General features: G+C 32.9%; 3 protein-coding genes, 1 long non-coding RNA gene and 2 other non-coding genes across 6 annotated transcripts in view; 2 read left to right on the top strand and 4 right to left on the bottom strand.

Annotated features, from left to right (window-relative positions):
* Miga (mitoguardin) overlaps positions 1-7,125 on the bottom strand; it is a 56,769-nt gene extending 49,644 nt beyond the window's left edge. The window contains exons 1-3 of the mRNA XM_090111609.1: positions 6,811-7,125; positions 6,316-6,472; positions 6,110-6,247 (exon numbers count right to left, since the gene is read on the bottom strand). Of these exons, the coding sequence (XP_089967735.1) occupies positions 6,110-6,247; positions 6,316-6,472; positions 6,811-6,906 (391 nt within the window). The 5' untranslated portion in view covers positions 6,907-7,125. The remainder of the gene's footprint in view (positions 1-6,109; positions 6,248-6,315; positions 6,473-6,810) is intronic.
* Positions 3,031-3,102, bottom strand: TRNAP-AGG (transfer RNA proline (anticodon AGG)). Its single transcript has one exon. It is a non-coding gene; the product is annotated as a tRNA-Pro (tRNA).
* Positions 3,713-3,784, bottom strand: TRNAP-UGG (transfer RNA proline (anticodon UGG)). Its single transcript has one exon. It is a non-coding gene; the product is annotated as a tRNA-Pro (tRNA).
* A 1,118-nt stretch (positions 7,126-8,243) lies between the features above and the next one.
* LOC149910232 (uncharacterized) lies at positions 8,244-9,296 on the top strand. Its single transcript, XR_016457670.1, has 2 exons — positions 8,244-8,597; positions 8,999-9,296. It is a non-coding gene; the product is annotated as an uncharacterized LOC149910232 (long non-coding RNA).
* Positions 9,297-12,716: 3,420 nt separating this feature from the next.
* Positions 12,717-15,645, top strand: Fbxo42 (F-box protein 42). The gene is made up of 3 exons (XM_090111577.1): positions 12,717-13,110; positions 13,215-14,416; positions 14,753-15,645. Exons 1-3 carry the CDS (start codon positions 12,939-12,941, stop codon positions 15,233-15,235), a joined length of 1,857 nt encoding a protein of 618 aa, XP_089967703.1. The 5' UTR covers positions 12,717-12,938; the 3' UTR covers positions 15,236-15,645.
* Positions 15,646-15,823: 178 nt separating this feature from the next.
* fand (Pre-mRNA-splicing factor SYF1 fand) lies at positions 15,824-18,869 on the bottom strand. The gene is made up of 2 exons (XM_090111565.1): positions 18,733-18,869; positions 15,824-18,436 (listed from the first exon to the last, which is right to left on the bottom strand). Exons 1-2 carry the CDS (start codon positions 18,769-18,771, stop codon positions 15,944-15,946), a joined length of 2,532 nt encoding a protein of 843 aa, XP_089967691.1. The 5' UTR covers positions 18,772-18,869; the 3' UTR covers positions 15,824-15,943.
* Between the last annotated feature and the right edge of the window lie 693 nt (positions 18,870-19,562).

Below are 19,562 nucleotides of genomic sequence, written 5' to 3'. Positions count from 1 at the left end.
GTGTGTGTTATCTGAGCTGCGCCTCTCTTTGTGATAAGCATAAATCTACGAGAACCTCCGAGAAATCTACGAGAACCTCCGAGAAATCTACGAGAACCTTCGAGAATCTGCCTATATCACAAATGAGTAGGTGTTGATCACATGATACGCGAACGGACTGTCTCTGTCATGTGGAGTGTTCAGTATTCTGAAAGGTCAGTGTGGCCGAGGCAGTGTGTTTTTGAAATCCTGAGATGAACTACCGTAGTGTTGTAATACGAGAAAAGGCGTACGAGGACGTACGATTGTCAATATGGCCGTGTTAGACTTAAAATCTACGAGAACCTTCGAGACTCTCCGAGAACCTGTTACTAGACTGTCTGGTGCAGTCTGATACACAAATTCCTATAGCAGATTTCACTTGGTCGGTCCAGCGCATTGGTGACCTGCTTGGCATTGTTACAGACATTTACTACGAGGCTGGTGCAGAGCGCGCACCGCCTGTCAGTATGGCCGTGTCGGCGCAACGACGATAAACGACTACCCTCAAACTACTAAATAATTATAACTAGCTAAAGTTTACTTTGATCTTTTTAAATAAGTGGTTGATTCATTAATCAACCACTAATGAAACAATTAAATTAACGAAATAATTAATGTTTGTTAAAACTGATGAAAATTCATTGTAAAAATTCGAGTGGCAACACTCAAACTAATTCTTGTGAGTCATGGTTCGCTTTAAATATGAGCGCCCGACAGCACAGAGCACATTCACTCGCCGGCCGTCGGAGCGTTCGGAGCTCTCTCTATAATTTCCACGTAGATTAAAAAGGCAGTAAAATACCTACGGGCGTTCTACTTTGAGTATGAGCGTCTGCTCTGATGATGGTGACGACAGGATTGCTGACGTCACTCTTTTAAAAAATAGCCTTTGGGCCCCTTCTTCCGTCATATTCATACAATATACCTATACTAACAAAAACGCGGCCTTGAGTTGATCTTAATCGCATAAGTAAATATCTTGCTAGCTAGCTTGCAGGCTTGTAAAGATCACGACAATGGCATTTGTCTAAATCTAAAGGTTCCATCATAAAAATAACCTACTTTTCTTTGTAAAGGTAGGAAAATATTTTTGTATGAATCGCCTATAAAGAAGCTATTTAAGGGAAACCTTTGAAACGAGGTTATGACTGAATTGTACTAAAATGCTAACCACGAAATAAGAAGAATTAGGTACGAATACATTTTGAAGCCAAAAGTAACGAATTGTAAAGTATTAAATTACGTTATTTGGAATTCAGGACGCGATTCGTCTTCATCACATTGAACCCGGATTCAAAATAACTGAATAACTCTCGTAACGAAATATTGTTTGTTATGAATTTTGTTTATAAGTTTAATAACTAATAAAAAGTTAATCTAAATTCAATCATCCTCAACTCATAATAAATGTACACAAAAGGTTTGAGCAGGTACTTATCCTTAAGCTAAATATGAATTTATAACAGCGTAATCAAAGTTTTTCAGTAACAAAATATTTTTTTAATAATTCATTCTCCAGCTGTTATATAAATAAAATAATTTTAATTTTAATTCAAGATTTTGCTTAGGTATTAATTCATTTATACACTTTATACGATTGAAGTATCTATCATCCTTATTTCATTACTAATTTATTTTCATAGTTCTGTGATATACATGGAGCTCCTGAAACGATTTAAAAAAAATTCATGGCATCAATATCATCACATCAAATCATCATCACATATTGGTTACCTAAATATAAATGTCGGTCATATTTTGCAGTAAAATAATGTAAGCTGGGCATGTACTTGTTATGTTTGTAATAAAAATTGTGCTAAAAGTTCCACGCGGACGACGTAAGTATGTCGGTACAACGGGTGCTAAATAAATAAAAATAAATAAGTTGTATTATTTTCTCAGCTATGCGAAGGTTTATTGCCTTTAGTTATTTTGCAAGAGAATTACAAAATATAATCGAACCAATTATAATTTTTCTACAACTAGAAATAAGACGACCATTTATCACACAGAGTTAATTTACACAAAATAAAGATTAAACGAGCCTTACAAGATTAATGACTATTGCATTGATTTTGCAAAATTTTAAGTCGGTACAGGTTTTGTAATACATATATAGATAGGTATTACCTGGTATTACATACAATAATTATCAAGGTTTGATAGATGGCCAAATGTCTAATCGATGAAAATTGTAAATTAAAAACTTCTAGTCAGTTATTATTGCTACAAACAAGGATGTCTGCGATAAAACAGGATCAAGAGAACTGAAAACGTCGACAAATAAACAGACCCCTTCATAAGTAACACACTGACTGCGGGGACGACGCTTCAGGGATTTGAGCATACAAAAATATTCTATGCCCTAGGCCATGTAGGGTATCTTTTCACGAGGCGCATTCAGTTTCCCGAGGACATATTTTAGCAAAGACCAGCTCAAAAGAGGCTCTTTAATTATTCCCGGCGCACGAAGGGACGACTGTGGAAAGGGCCAGGAAGTTCTGAAGTTCCCTCGTCTGTTTACAAACGGTGCAATCAAACAAATCGACAACCCTTCGCGTTTTCAACTTGTAAGTGAAGCTTTGAGTGAATAATTGTTTTCACCTTAATTAAGCAACGGAACGTAGGAATTATTAGAATAATATCAGGAGAAAATTTAATCAAAACCTGAGAGCGATGAAGATACGAAAATTAAAAACGAGAGCCAGCATAGAGAGAGCGAACTCACAATGTAACCTGGTAGAATTTACTTTATGTATAAGCTTCTTAATGTTAATTATAAAGTCATTAAAAAGACGGTAAAATAAGAAAAAGAATTCGCCAACGCTTAAAATTAGCTATTACAGAGATCCATTTATTTTAATTTATTTTGTTGTTAAAATGATAAAAGTATTTTTTTATAATTATTAGTGAAGAATAAAGATTATCCTTTCGCATTATTATCAGAAAATATCGCTATTTGCAAAGAACATTCCATTGGTATAGAAAAACAAAAAAAAAAAGATTTCCGGGCTCGTCCGGGATTTGAACCCGGGACCTCTCGCACCCTAAGCGAAAATCATACCCCTAGACCAACGAGCCGGTTGAGACAAGTGACGAAATTACTGATACTTTCCTTTTTTATGATAATTTTTTATCGACTCTACATAAATTAATATCACAATATGTTATCGACAGTTTGAATAAAAAACTAATCGCAGCAAGGAAGGCATGTTCTTTTCCGATGTGCACCTAAAACTCGCTGTGCTAAATTTAATAATCAATGTTTTAAATTGCAACGTAGGTACCTAATATTTATTTATTTTTAATAGAAAAAAAAACAAGAAATAATTAATAAAAGGGGAAGTAGCAACAATAAACTACCGTGTAATTGAATATTATGATTCTATTTTTAGAAATTTGAAGTGACTATAAAAGGACCTATCGATGAAACATCGTATTTTAAATGTTACATACATGATACATGTTAACAGTTATTATGCTAATGCTCTAACAGACCTTGAAGTTATTTTATGCTATGGAGTACACATCTGCTATTACCTAGTACATAATCTCTAAATAATATTCCGTGCGTACAATTCAGAAAATAAAATAAAATTATCAGCGATAAAAGGAAAGCATACAAATATATAATATATTTTATGATAAAAAGCGGATACTAGATAATAATGTTTAAAATAAAAAATGAACCGGGCTCGTCCGGGATTTGAACCCGGGACCTCTCGCACCCAAAGCGAGAATCATACCCCTAGACCAACGAGCCACGCTACTAAATATCAAATTTAAGAACCTTATTGATTTAATCGTATTAGGTATATATAATATTTTTAGTGGTAATTATGGCGTTTTAATCTGACACTGATAAATGTGCTGATAATGATAATGTTACATTATTAATTATTACCTTCTTTATTAATTAGAAAAAACTCATAATCACAACTCACAGTGCTCACAAAACGGCTCGTTCGATTTTAAAGAGTTTTTTGGGATGGGAGAAAATAGGACGTACCTAGTGTACAACATCGCTGGGCAAATATGGGCAATCGGTAGAACAGTAGTACAAAATCGAGTTGATTTAATATATAATACACCGAATATAATATATGTTAGACTTATAATATGTTAGGCATAAACGGTGATGAATCTACAAAATGACGCGCAAGGTGCAATGTGACCTCCGAATTAAAATCGCGTAACTCATCATTCACACTTGACTCAATAATAGACCCAATATAAAGAGTAGTTGTACAAATAACAAAATGATGTAATGAAGGTGTTCGATGTTATTTAAAGAAGTCAAAGGTGTTATATTAGATAAAAGATAAATTACCTATTATGAAATTGACTTCAGAAATTAAAGATCCTTACGCCGAATGTTACTAAAACTTTTTACTAATTTAAACTAATATTATAAAGCTGGTTTGTTTCTTTGTTTGTTTGAACGCGCTAGACTCAGGAACTACTGGCCCGATTTGAAAAATTCTTTCGGTGTTAGATAGCCCATTTATCGAGGAAGGTTAGAGGCTATATTATATCATCACCCTAAGACCAACAGGACCGAAGCAATACGGGTGAAACCGAGGGGCACAGCTAGTGAATTATAAAATTATATTTAAAATGTAAATATATTGAATAAACTGTAAACGGATTATGGTCGCTCATTATAAATTATAATTTAAAACCCGTTGACTACGAGATAAAATATAATAAACACAGAGACATATAAGGAACGTGAGAAGTATTTAAATGATTTATTGTGGGTTAATCTGTACATTTAAATTTATATGACATTTTCTCAGCGCAGTTTCTCGTACGGTCGTCTTGGCGAAACCAATAATAACTAGATATGAATAATTGTTATTAAAGTAATTACTATAAATAGTTCGTTTGTATGATTATTAATTATTCTTAATAAATTCCGTATTGAGTTGTATTTTTATGAGTCTTGATAAGTTTAATAGTTAGTAAGACTGATTTAGAAAATTTTATCCAAACGACGACATTGTCAAATATGTACTTTTCTAGTTCCTAATTACTAAATTGCATATATTTTCTTCATTTAATCGATTGAAATTATATTTTTTTCTGATCTTGACTTAGATCATTTACTTAATGATCCAAAAATCTTGATGATGATCGGAAATATTTATGTAAGTAGGTAGTAGGTACCCAATTATTTATAAATATGTTGCGTTAATTTCGTAAAGATTCAGATTCGTAAAAATGTATATGTGTTTTCCATATGTTTTCTTTTAAATTCCTTTTCCCATTAATTTGCCCACATACTTTATTCCGCATTCAAAATTTCAATTCAAATAGAGAGTCAGCTCAACACCTATATTCAACGGATAATCTCGAATGTTCCTTGACAAGACAAGCGAGACAACTCTGAGCTAGAGTAATTGCTACATTATTCAATAGGAAGCAGTGCACAAGGAAGGAGACACTACAAATCCTGTTCCTCTTCAAAGTGAATGATACACATTGAATACGAACAAAACGTTTCTACACCATGATTCTTTTGTTTTTATTTTCATGAAGCGAATCACGAATGTTTGAACTTTGTATCTTTTTATATAACTACACATTTATTTAAAGCGATTCGTTTTTATCAATTTCATTATTTTTCATTTTTCGTATGTTGTAAAAATTTATATCCACTTGACAAAAATTTCATTATTCTGGTGGAAATAGATTTTTTTGAAAGTTATAATTAACGACATCTATTATCTCAATGAACAACTATTTAGTTTCTTTAAGTTATCGCAGTGGTATGACTACTCAACAATAGATGGCGCTGCAAAAAATCTGATACAACCCCACCTTGATTTTTGTATTCTTGTTAAAAAAATAACCTCTATAGAATTTAAATTAGATATATTAGAAATAAGTGTATTAAAGATTATAAAGTTTTAAATAGCAAGAATGCATAAAAATTACAAATGTATTCAATTTTTGCAAGTGCACACTTAGTTAACAGGTTTGCTATTGAATAAGAGATGTCACTATAATTAGTTTTTATAATGTGTAATTTTCATTGTTCAATATACAGATTCCTTTAATATACATTGATAAAACTAAGACTTACCCATAACACCAAGTTGCTGTGGTGATAGAGGAGCAGCATCTCCCGCACCTGATCCAATTGATCCAGAAGCCATTGAGAGTCGCTCACTAAAGCCCAAGGGACTGCTCCTTCCCCCGCTACTCGCTACTGATCCCATCCCTACAAGAAAATAAGATATTTATAAAAGAAAAATTACAATCAATACCTCCTATTCCCTATATTGTTACCTCCATTAGGACTTCTCATTCTTGACAATCTCTTATTAATAGCCCTTTGAATCCTGGGATTTAGAAGAGGTTTTGCCCTCCTTCTTGCTAAATACCTTGAGAGTACACCCACAACCACTGCACTAGTACCCACTACACCAATACTCCAAAGTATGACCTGAAAATATAAAGAAAAAATATTTCAATTCTTCGAAATAGAAAATTTTTAGTTTATTAAATATTTCAGGTATATGGCTATTGTAAAATATATAATAATACAAAAGATTAACTCCTGTAAACTTATATTTGGTTCCTTTATTTCTATATAATATATAAGAATGTTGTTAAACTTTCCTATTTATAATATTTAAATAAAAGTATTATGCAACAAATATTTAATAAAATAAAAACAATAAAACTAAATAACAACAATCACATATTTTATTATAAAATATGATGTACTTTTCACATAACATTCATTAGGTACATTATCCTAAGAAAAACATATATATTGACCTTCTGTGAAGTGGTAAGTTGAAACCTGAATGTTACAGCATGCTGAAATTGCTTTATTTTATCCATTATTGGGCTGGCTTGTATAATATGCTGCATTCTGGACAACGATCAATCCACTTATGTCTTTCTTATTAAATTTCTTAAATTGTTCCGCCTTACATATAATTAAGGTTAGATGTTAGATCGTCTAACAATCAAGCATGATATGCACTAATATATATTGTTACAAATAGTCCTAAACTATATTAAATAAATATATCAGACGGTTTCCAATTTAATTAACATTATTGGAAAGATAATCTTCACACTGTCCGTGTTTACACTACGGCCAACGTAACTTGGCGGGCCTGAACTTCGCGCAGAAGGCTGCGCACGAACATTTTTTAGGAACGAAATGGTGGCATGAGGCGGCGTGCGCGGGGCGGAGATCTAGGCTAGGGATTGACTCTATGTAAACACAATCATACCTTTATTCGAACGAATATCGCAATCGATTTTTATCGATTTGAAATTTATTGATTTTTGTTTATATGAGATACTGAACGAAATAGCTTTACAAACTTATTGAATTTTGTCGTTAGTAAAAGAGATTTCGAGTTTAATAGCAAAAAAAAACTAATAACATTTTATTTTCATGGTTGTAAGACATGATTTAGTTAAATATCATTTATTTATAAACGACCACTACAATAAGGACTGATTGAGAATATTTGAAACCTATTATAAAATTAAATATAAATATATTTCACAATTCAATTTCAATCGATTTGAAAAAAAAATCGATTAATCAATATCCTCAGACACGCATAGTGGACATCCCTTTTTGTTTACGTCGTATAACTTCGTGCATATTCGGCAATTCTCGGTACGCAATTATGTATCTCAGTCATACGTTAACATTGGTGTCGTGTTCGTGTCGCTATCTCTGTCTTGAGTACAGGCGGTTACAAAAGTTTTCGTTGAGTTGATCGTTATTATTTGTTATTATTATATTGTTGAGTGTTAAGTTTAAATTTGTTCGTGTTTAAGTTTGTTTTAGTGATAATTTGGAATATTCTACTTGGAATTTTGTATTATTCGCGAACAAAGATGCCACCAAAGCATAATATGGTTTTAAATCGCCAGGCGAGAAAAATAATATTCGATTTAACGCAGTATTTTAAAAAAGAAAAAGAAGAAGGCGTAAAAAATGTTGACAAAGTTTTTTTAAGAGTTGCTGAGTGAATCCTGAATTCATTAGGTTATTTTTATTGCTTTATGGCTCATAGCGTTTTGATATTTATTTTATTTGTACTTGGTCCTGTATAAGGAAATTTTTATTCGAATTTCAGTTTAAAAGAAATAAATGCCTATAACACTTTTTTTTACGAGTGTACATGCGCAAAAGTTCGTAGAGGCTATGTTCAGGCCCGCCAAGTTACGTTGGTCGTATTCGTAGAGTGAGAATGAACCATAGAGGAGGCACTAAAATGACAAGGAATGCGTGAGAGAAATACACTTATGACTATAAAGCTAAGAGCAAGAGAGACAGAAACATTGTTTTTTGTTTCTCTCATGTTATGCGATTTCTTTTGTTGGGGACAAAGGCAGTTTGTCCCAAACAAGCGGCTACAGTCCATTGTTTTGCTAGTTTTCTGTTTTTTCTCGCTGTTAAGTGACTTCAAAGTTTAATAAACGTTGACAGTGATCTGTTTTAATCCGACTTTAAGTGAAAATATGGTGCGTTGTAGTGTGATTGGTTGTAAAAATCGGCCGGAACGAAGATTACCAAATATTACCTTTCACACGTAAGTAAACTTATTTGAAGTATATTGTTTTATAGAACTGGATATAGTTGATACATTTTCATTAACTCTAATGTGAAATTATCTACAAATATATAATATTTTCATCGAAATAGACGTAAACATTTTTTTGTGTTATCCGACTAAATTACGAAGTGTTCTTGTTGTTCAGGACGCCATTTGTTTTTACGTAGTTTCAAATTTATGGTATAATCATGTGATTAACATTAGGGATACCAGTACAGGGTAAAATTTTCCCCAAAATCGTGAAATGTTTTTTTAATATTAAATGTTAATGTTTGTGTAAAGTTTGTTACACGGTTCGGTTTTCCGGTTCAGCTTTCCTCATTTGCATTGGTTTAAGTATTTTTTTTTTCAATGTCGGTTTTTTTTGTATATTCCAGGTTACGATGCACATCATAACGCTGAAGACTGCGAAGCTGGCCCTTCCACACGAGCTGCAGCTGCCACTGAAGGCAGCGAGGACCCTGCCCCGTCAGGAGAGGCGGTGTTGGAGTAAAATCCGGAAGGCCACCCCCCGCGCCTTCCTCACCGAGGTGCGGCGCGCCTTTATAAGAACGAACGAGCGGCGGAGTCGTCCATTTTCGTCTGCTACTCGCGCGCACATTATCGCGGACCCTCTGCCCATTTATTTCTACCGTCATTTTGCTGTTCATTTTCAAATAAATGTATTTCGTTTAATTTACTTTTAATTTGAACTATTTCCAGTACGTTTTTATTAGACTACATTTACGGCTGTATCTTCTAATTGCGTTGACATAGAAATTTGATTTTATTACTGCTTAAAGGTATAATAGACCTAAGTTTTTGATGTGAATATCAATTATTGAATACCTACATTACATTTGCGTTCATGAGTAAAGGGGTTATAAGATTAATTTTTTTTTTTATATAATGTAATAAAAAATTCATGTTTTTCGTAATTATTCCCGTATCTGTTTTATAAGATATTATTCTGTCTTCTGATTCAAATTCAATTTGAATCTGAATCAGAAGAAATAGCAATTAAAACCGCATATTCTGAAACTAGCAACTACTTGCAAGGGAATCACAACCTACAAGGTACTCCCCACGTCCTATAGCACAGACAAAGAAAAAATTGCTACAAGCAACATTTAAAGATACAACATAATAAAACAATTAGGTTTGTTCGAAGCCCTCGGTGCGCGAGTCCGACTCGCACTTGACCTTTTTTGTCCTAATTTTACTGTATTTTCTATTATTATTTACCATTGATTGAAATGATATCTAAACTTTAGCCTTGTTTTTTTATAAAAAATATATGAACTGGGATATTTCGATATTTGTGGTTAATTGCGAGAAGTGTAAAAGCAAAAGTTGTAATAAATATTTTAAATACCTACAACTTTACCATTAAACTTTATTCCGCAGTTATAGTTTTTTTAATCCCGATCTCAGATCGATCGTAAATAACTTTTCCTCTAATTTTTGTTACCTATATTCTCTTCCGTTTGAAATTGATTTCATTGTTCTATAATATTACTTTTATGTTTCAAAAGTTAATAAAAAATCATGTTGAACAATATTACTTTGTTAATTTCAAAAGTTAATATTAAATTAGTGGTCCACTTAGGTCGTGCACATGGCCCAGGGGGGGGCATGGCCCATGACCCCCATGACCCCCCCCCCTGGATCCGCGCTTGTACCGGCCGGCCGCCCGGCTATATATTTTATACCCGTGCGAAGCCGGAGCGGGCCGCTATGTTTTTATATACAACGTTCACAGTTTTTCTGTAGTGTATTTACTATTTAGTATCAGCATTGCACCCGTGCGAAGCCGGGGCGGGTCGCTAGTTAAGTTAATAAATAACAAAATCTTTTCAAATCTGTCTTTTTCTTCATAAACCTATCTTACAAAAAAATACCCAAACATTTATAGATATTTTGCCAGTTTTTCGGATAAAAAGTTTTTGTAATAGTTGGCAACATTGACGTAAGGATTCGCCATCTCGTTCGGGTATACGCCGATGTCGTCTCTAGTACATTCTCCCTCTACGGTCGTATTGTACTTAAATTTCCCGGAGTCGTCAAACGGTCAAACTGACATTAGTTGACATTTGACAATGTCTACTAATCCAAATCCAAGAAGCTTATCTTGTCCAAATCTTACCAAATGCCAGTAAGGTGAGATCACTGTGAGATAATTTATTTAATAGGGGCTAGCACTGTGGGCTAGCAGAGTACATCAGTATAGTACACTGTACACAGAACTGTAAAAACAGTTTGTTTTTACTGTTCTGTGGTACAAAGAAATCTATGAAAACTAGGTAGTAAAAGGCATTAAAAATATTGATTGAAACCAAGAAGCTTATATCTTATACACTGGAGATTTCGGTATGAACATTTGACGTGTAACAAGAAAATTGTTGTGTTCTATCACTTTCACACCTAACTTGGTATTGCCACTGTTAATACGAAGTTTTCCCAAGGCTACTATGTATGCTGTAATATTCTGTGCAAAAGGTTAGTTTTTGTACATTAGTTTGTTGATAAATTGCCAACAACGTCATTCAGAAGCATTGTTGGATGAGACAATTATTATTTATGCTAAATAAAATAAGTATCTGAACCAATTATTAAAAAGCGATACTCCCTGATTATGGGTAGTTACCACAATAAAATTGTAGCAACTCTCACTTTGACAATATGGCATAAGTGTCAAAAAAATTGCGTCGCTTCGAATATTTAAGTTAATATTGTTGCGTATTTAATAAATATTTTCCGAATATAAATAATGTATTGCATTGTGAAAAATTGCAGAAGTTTTTGGACACCAAATTCTGGCATAAAATTTCACAGGCAAGTGTATATTTACGCTATTTACAATATTCCTCAATACTCATGCATTTACCTGTTTAGAATCATTTTCATGGCAAAAATCGTCAATTTTATCATCATTTTAGTAATCAATCATGCTAAATATCTTCTATCTATCTTCTTTACCTAATAATTTCATCATTTTTCAATAAACCAATTTAACAAGTAAGGTAACCATGATGACGAGTTTTTACGGATAGCGAAGAGAAAATATTGTAATAGTTAACAAAATTATGATGAACATTTAGAACACCATTTCAAAGATTTTTATACTAGTAATGAAACAACGCACGACATCGATATTGCACTCACATGTGGTTTTATGTTTGTTCTTCTTTAACATAGAAATTAATAGTTCTTTTAACTTACCAATTTTTTTGTGTTTTACTGATTTCAGCTTTCCAAAAATGAAATAAAAAGAAATAAATGGCTGTCCATAGTGCCTATCAAGGGTAAAATTTATCAACATGCCAGAATATGCAGTTTGCATTTTAAGCCTGAGGATTACGGTCCAGAAAAAAAATACCTTTTGAAAAGTGCCTTTTTATTTACCACATTCTTGTTACTGCGTCTCAACTGTGGATAAAGTAATTTTAATTATATTATAATTAACCACCATGAAACCATTAGTAACCGTAAGTACAGCTACTGAAAGACATACGAATTTCTACGAACTGTAATATCGTTACCACACATCAACACTAGCGATGCAACTCTCCCTTTGTAATATTGAAAAGTTTTAGACTGAAGCTTGAGTAACCAAAACGATGTTTTAATGTATATAGCACTCATTTTAATTAAAAAATCGTAGTATGAGATCAAAAGTTATCAAGCGTTATTTAAAACTATCATTCTCTACCAATTAAAATGGTATGTACCTATAAAGATGATAATTATTCATGTAAGTTGACCAGTTATATTATAATATAAATACTGTTAAAAATATATGTCGTTATTATTTATAGACCATGATTTTTAGTTTTTTTTATTTCGAAAAATCCTGAATATACAAACCAGTGTGGTCACCCACAGAAAGAGACAAAAAACAACACTGACGTCATTCAAGGTTATATTTTCTTGTGACAAGTTAATGGTCATAGTGCAATCTCCAGTGTATTAGATATAAGCTTCTTGATTGAAACTTTACGTAGGTTACAATGGAAATTAATTTAACAAAAATAAAAATTCCCATATGCCATGGCATTGCACGTCGTTTTTAAAAAAGTACGTGACAGTTGACATATTTATCAAATGTCAAATTGACATAAATTACAGTCGTTTTATTTTAGCTCTGCTATAGCGTAAAAATAACAAATATAAAAGATAATTATTTAATTTAAATTATAATTAGAGCCCTTATCTAGAGCATGGCTGTACATTAAATCCTAAAAACCTACCTTGGCCACTATCCATCTATTGAAATTATCATGTATTTTTGACAAAGAACATACCATAACATTTTTACCACATTTTATTAATTTATAAATGCTTGTCGAAATGGAAATAATACATGAATCTCTTAAGTTCCATACTCTTCAAATTGGAATTGAAGATTTACCTGATGAAGTTCTTGAATTTATCCTTGGTTTTTTACCTCCATACAAAGATTTGCAAAACTGCATGACTGTATGTAAACGATGGTGTCATTGTGCTCAAAGTTAGTATATTTTATAATTTATTTGTTACATCTTTCCATGATGAGTAATTATTTGTTTAATTTAAGTATATAGAAACTAATTATTTTTATATTAACATTTTTAGGTGTTTTACGTAAAACGTCAATTAAGTTAATCAAAGCTGTTGGCGAATTCAACATTGTATGGAAAAATATTGCATCTACAGAGTATATTGTTCCTACAATCACCAAAAGATTCTCCCATGCAGCATGTGTATTAGAAAATAATATGTACATATTTGGTGGATGTACAACAAACGCCACATCATTTAATGATTTATGGAGGTTTGACTTATCCCAAAGGCAATGGGTACGACCCTTAGCAACAGGAACATACCCCGTACCAAAAGCATACACTACTATGGTACATTACAAAGAATGGTTGATTGTATTTGGTGGTTGGACATATCCCTCATTTTCCCAATATTACCAAAATGTTACAATGTTCAATGACATTCATTTTTACTGTGTGAATACAAATAAATGGATACTCATTAATACAAGCAATCCCCCACCACCAATGGCTGGACATTCAGCATGTATCAAAGGAGATGAAATGGTTGTATTTGGAGGATTAGTTATGTCAGCAGCTCAAAATTTCCAAATTCAATGTTCAAATGATGTGTGGGTACTTGATATTGTAACATTTAATTGGAGGAAACAAGCTACAACTAAACCAAGACCCCCACCCAGATATGCTCAATCGCTTATTAGACTTGATTGTGAACGGCTTATGCTGTTAGGTGGAGTACAGACTCTCTATAATAGATTTGTTTATAGTGACTGTTGGATTTTAACCATGAAAGGGCCTACTTGGACTTGGAAAGAGATTGCTGTAAAAAATAAAGAATGGGCTTCAGCTAACATTTGGTGTAATCCTGCTTGCAAAGTGGGAGACAAAGTTGTTAGCTTAAGTAGAAGTAGAAATGGTTGGAATACAGCAAAGCCACTTGTTACATCTGCTGTAAGATTATCAAATTTAGGTAGACCTGAGGGAGCACCAGTTTCTGTCAGAGTGGAGCAAAGCCTACAGAGGCCCTTAGATAGAGATCAGAACATAAATGGGAGACGAGGTGTGTTACCAAGGCAACCAATGCGGATGCAGGGGCAAATAAATCAATCTGCAGAACCGGTGGCTGGGCCAAGCAATAATCAAAATAATAATGATCAAGTACCGAATGGCAATGCAGAGCCTATGGTTGCTAGTTCTAGTCAAGAGTCCAAATTATCAGGTGGTGGTTTAGATTTTAATATGAAAGATTCAACACTGAGAAGAAATAAAAACAAGGTTTGTGAGACTTCTTATATTTTAAATAGGTTATTTTAATATTATTATTTTATATTATATTTAAAAATTTGAGTAAATTTGTAAGTTAACATGTTAATACATATCCTTGGAATATATGTATGTATTTTGTTCCAATGATTTTGCAAAATGTGATATTATCAGAACAAAAAAATTATTTGAATTTTTACAGTCAGTTATTTAATATAATCTTGAATCTTTACAGTCGGTTATTTAATATAATCTTGAATCTTTACAGTCAGTTATTTAATATTATATTTAATTTTAACTACTCAATTCCTACATTAATAATCATAAACTTTGCCTCTATTTTTTCAGAATAAAGGAATGAAAATTGTGCGTCAGCTACAGGAGGCGAATAAATATAGAATGGCTGCATTTGCATGTGACCCTGCTTACAATAATGCTCCACCTGAAAATGATCTTATCAATCAAAGACAAATTGCACATTTAGAGAACAGATTGGATGCAGGCAATGTTCAGGAAGAACAGCCAGCAAATGAACCCCAAAAGCCTGCAGTGAAGAAAATAAAACGAAATACTTTAACTATGCATGTACTGGACATCTCAACAGTAGTTAGTGGTAATTCTATGAATTATGTGTCTTGGTTATGTCCACGTTTAGGTGAAATGAATGGGGCACCTGAGGAGTTAGTCATGTATTCATTAGTTAAGGGAAATGGTGAATTAATCATGTTTGGCGGTGTTCATAACGATATTAGTATATTAAATTATACAGAACAACAAAATATGTATTCTAATTCATTACATTTTATTACACCTCCAAGAGACATAATTTGAAGTGAATTATGTCCCGTAATGAATTGTACTATTTTCATTCATGTGGTGAACTAATTTACAAAATATGTAACAGTCATAATAAAAAAGTCAATGCAATGAATGTAATACATAATAAATATAGTATGCCACACAAGAGGTTTTTAACTTTGCTGATAAAATATTATGTATTTTAAATGAAAATCTATGTCAAAATGTTACATTATAATGTCTCAGTGGATTCAAAAATAAAATTGTATATAATTTAAAGATATAGACCTGAATTAATTTGAATTAAAACAAAAAACAAAAAGAGTTAAAATTTGAGGTGATGTTTTAATATGGCTTGCTTTGCTTAAGCTTTTTATACAAAGTTGAATGATACTCTTGTAATAAAAAAAAACTCTACCATTACCAATTTAATTTGTTTTTATTTTATACTAGCGGTCCGCCCCGGCTTCGCCCGTGGTACATGTTTACGTTTTCTCTACATAAGAACCATCCTCGTACTTCAAGGAATATAATAAAAAAAGAATTATCGAAATCGGTTCAGCTGTTCTCGAGTTATGCGCTTACCAACACATTTTGCGATTCATTTTTATATATAAGAAGATTGACAAGAAAGAAATTAATTGTTTTGTAATCTTATTGTAAATAAACTCATTGTACATAGATAAACAAAATGAAACAACTCATTTTTGTGTTTAATTTATTTGATGATAAAAAATCCAATTACTCTTTATCAGGCATAAGGCCCCCGAATACAGCAGCTGGGATTTCTTTTTTTTCAACAGGTGCAATTTCAGTGTCATCATCTTCACCACTATTTTCAGACTCTTCATCATCAATGTCAATTTCATCAGGATTGACAACTTTGTCTGTTTCCTTAAGTCCTTGAGTTTCCCCTCTAACAAACAGTATGTTACCCTTACTTTGAACTGCCATTTCAGCAGCTTTAGCTTCTAACATTCTCATTCCATCCTTCATACCCGGTGCCAAATCAGATACTGTTCCAGCCGCTTGTGCTGCCGAACTTAACATTTGTGCTGACATCATATTCACTTGTGTGTTATATGTTGCTTGGACACTTCTCTTTATTCTAAGCATCTCCCTCATTGTATCCTCATTTCCATGTCTCACTTCAAATTCTTTCCAAGTATTCCAAAACTCTGCTGTGATTCTAGGATCGCACATTTGACTGCAATGAGCGTATATAGCTCTAGCTCTGTCAATTTCACCAAGGCGAGTTTCCATTTCTGCAAAACGAATGCACATTTCTCTTGCATTTTCTTCCGATAAGGATTCAATTGCCTTTTCATATATTTGCCTCGTTTTTGGAACACCATAAATTTCTGCAGCTTTCTTTATATAGATGTTAAACATCTCAAACATCTGTTCTGGTAGGACTGCCGTAGTGGCCCGTTCATAAACTGACATTGCATGTCTAGCAAGACCATGTTCTTCTTCTAACTTGGCGTATAATAGAAATATAGACTTGGCAAACTCTGGGGGACAGTGTTCCAAACACTGCTCAAAGAGATCTCTTGCTCTTTCGAGTTTGCTACCACCATATCTTTTTAAAAACTTGGTCAAGTATGTATTCCATATATCATATACATTTGGCCACTTAAAAAGTGCTATCCCCTTTTCATATGCTCTAAATGCTTCCTCAAAGTAATTATGTTCTTCAAGAAACAGGCCATAATTGATAATTATCTGTGGGGTGGCTATTTTTAGGTCAATAATGTGATCATAAACAGCCTTGCAAGACTTATAAGTACCAAAGCTTTCTTCTAAGTCTGCATACATTGACCATACTTTTAAAGATTTATAAAGACGCATTTGTACTGTTTCATTTTCATCATGATATGCTACTTTTCTACTGGGCAATACAGTAGCTTTTTGCATTAATTTCAATGCCTCTTCATAGTTCTCATGTCGTATTTCCATTTCAGCCCATTCACACCAAACAGATGCTAAATCATCTACTTTAACATAGCTGACTTGTGTAGCCTTTTCAAAAATTAATCTTGCATCTTCAATTTGATCATTATTTTCATAAAATTTTGCAAAACCTACCCACAAGGTATGCAATTTTCCAACTGCTAGTTTGGGATCAACAGTCTGCACTGCTTCTGTGTAAGTATCAATAATTTCATGAGGTTTGCCTTCATATAACTTAACTCTTTTATGCCATTCTGCTACATTGTGTGGATTTTGTCTTAACAGTACAGAGTTCAGTAGTAATAATCTTCTTTCCATCAAATACTCAAATCTAGCTAGCCTTAGTTCTAAATCAATATCTTCATCTTCACTAGGATTAGGCTTTTTGGCAACCTCCTCCATTTTTTTGCTTAAACTTAGTTCTTCAAATTGTGCATATGCATCAAAAACTTGAGTAAAATCACGAACTGTTGTTACGGTTTGAATAGCTTCTTCGTATATATCTCTAGCTCTTTCAAATAAACCACTTCTTACATAATAATCTGCCAAAGAATTCCATAAGTGACCTAACTGATCCGTGTAGCGTCGAAGGCCTCCTCTGATAATGGCATCAACATTCAAAGTATGAATTTTATCTGGATTTTTAGAAATAAGTTCACACAACTCATTCCACAGTTGATGGTTTGATTTACCATGCTTTGACTGGAAATTCTCATTGTTAACAATTTGAGCCAGTTTGACAGCAGCTTCATCTAATTTATCAATTGAAATGAGATAATCAATGTATTCTTCAGTGTCTTCAGGGCATAACTTAAGATACCTACGAAAAACACGAACTGCTGTTTCTGGAATGTCATGTTTCTTTAAAAAACTTAGATATAGGGGCCAAATTCTATGATGTTGAGTAATAGGTAATGCTCTTAATGCACTATCTAAAGCCTTTCTTGTTGTGGTAATCTTACATTGATCAGTCAAGAAACTACAGTAGTCCATCCATATTCTTGGCATTTTATGCATGAACACTAGAGATCTTTCAAAACAATTATTAACATCTTCATATGCTGGGTCTGTTATACATTTTCCTCTAATTTGACTTCTTCTCAATTTTAAGTAATTGTACCATAATTTAAATGAACCAGGTAGTTCCTTTAATGCTCTTTCATAAATGAGATTTATTTCTTGTTTTGGGGCAGCTTTCTTATGTTCAATATACCGAAGCCAATGCTTTACAGAAAAAGGATTTCTTAAAATTTCCTCTTCGTAAGGAAGATCTTCTTCACTCTGTAAAATTGAAAATATTTATCATTATTTATTTTATGCTTTAAATAAGTGACAATAACAGACAATCTTATGTTAATAATTGTAGATGCTACTTAGCCAAATTGTTATGAATAGGGGTAAATTTCGAACTAGATAGATACATTCAATAGGTAGTAGGTACTGCCTATGCCTATTAGACTTTTTCGATTGGCAAGTTAGAGAAAATTGCGTACTAGTCGAAATCGTATTACTGCATGTAACTATTATCAAAACCGTAAGTTTCGTTTCAGATTTAAGTATATATTTCGAATACTTACAAAAAATATTTCAATTTCTTTCCCATCTAGCATCGGCATTTTGGTTATCTCTTGTTAGTTTATTACTATTTTATAAATTGGACATTAATTTAATGTTGATTTAATTTTAAATTACAGAAATTACTGAAATGAATGAACCACCACATAGACAGAGAAACACAGAGAAACCAAAGAGAATACAAACATACTATGAGAGAAACAACCACATTTGAATTTTGACGTTGACATTTGACAATAATTGTCAGTGTTAAGCTGTTGACTTGAGTATCCATGACTACCGCTACCACCTGAGGCTACCACCATAGACTGTACAGCGAGCTGTACAGTGTTATTAGCCTTGTATTGCCTTGTACAATAATTATTAGCCACAATCACCAATAGTAGGGGAGCCCAGGATGCTAAATGTGGATTTACTCGAGCGTCACGGGAACCTATTAGAATTGGTAGATTAGACCATAGCGAGAAAAAAAGGTCCTATAATGTTTTCACTTTTAGCGGTGGGGAAGGGTTTTTTGATTTTTTTTAATTTAAAAAAGAAAAAAATTGGCTTGGAAATACTCAAGCGCGTTAGATATTGATATTTTGCATGCTCCAGGACGTCACTGAAAAAAAGTATACGTTAATCTGACGATTTAAGTGGCGATTTAATCGCTATGTAGAAAGGGTAAAAAATTAAAGTAATATTATTCGAGCGCATCAGATTAATATATGGGGGGGTTAATTACAATATAAGAAGTCCCCATTTCGCTAATCTGACGATTCGAGCTCAACCTTAGGGAATTATGGATTATTCAAATTTTCCAGCGGGGCCCCTGAGCGCACCCACCAAC

This window comes from Colias eurytheme, chromosome 2, assembly GCF_061535395.1.
Source record: "Colias eurytheme isolate Ceu_HAF_F1 chromosome 2, ilColEury1 Martin Lab GWU primary, whole genome shotgun sequence".
Classification (NCBI taxonomy): domain Eukaryota; kingdom Metazoa; phylum Arthropoda; class Insecta; order Lepidoptera; family Pieridae; genus Colias; species Colias eurytheme.
Note: the sequence above shows the minus strand (reverse complement) of the source record. Positions and strands in the feature narration are given on the sequence as shown.

Coding starts and splice junctions, on each gene's coding strand:
- Fbxo42 (XM_090111577.1), top strand. CDS start 12,939: ATGCTTGTCGAAATGGAAATAATACATGAATCTCTTAAGTTCCATACT. Junction 13,111..13,214: donor ATGGTGTCATTGTGCTCAAA/GTTAGTATATTT, acceptor TAACATTTTTAG/GTGTTTTACGTAAAACGTCA. Junction 14,417..14,752: donor TGAGAAGAAATAAAAACAAG/GTTTGTGAGACT, acceptor CTATTTTTTCAG/AATAAAGGAATGAAAATTGT.
- fand (XM_090111565.1), bottom strand. CDS start 18,771: ATGCCGATGCTAGATGGGAAAGAAATTGAAATATTTTTT. Junction 18,437..18,732: donor AAGAAATTGAAATATTTTTT/GTAAGTATTCGA, acceptor TCAATTTTACAG/AGTGAAGAAGATCTTCCTTA.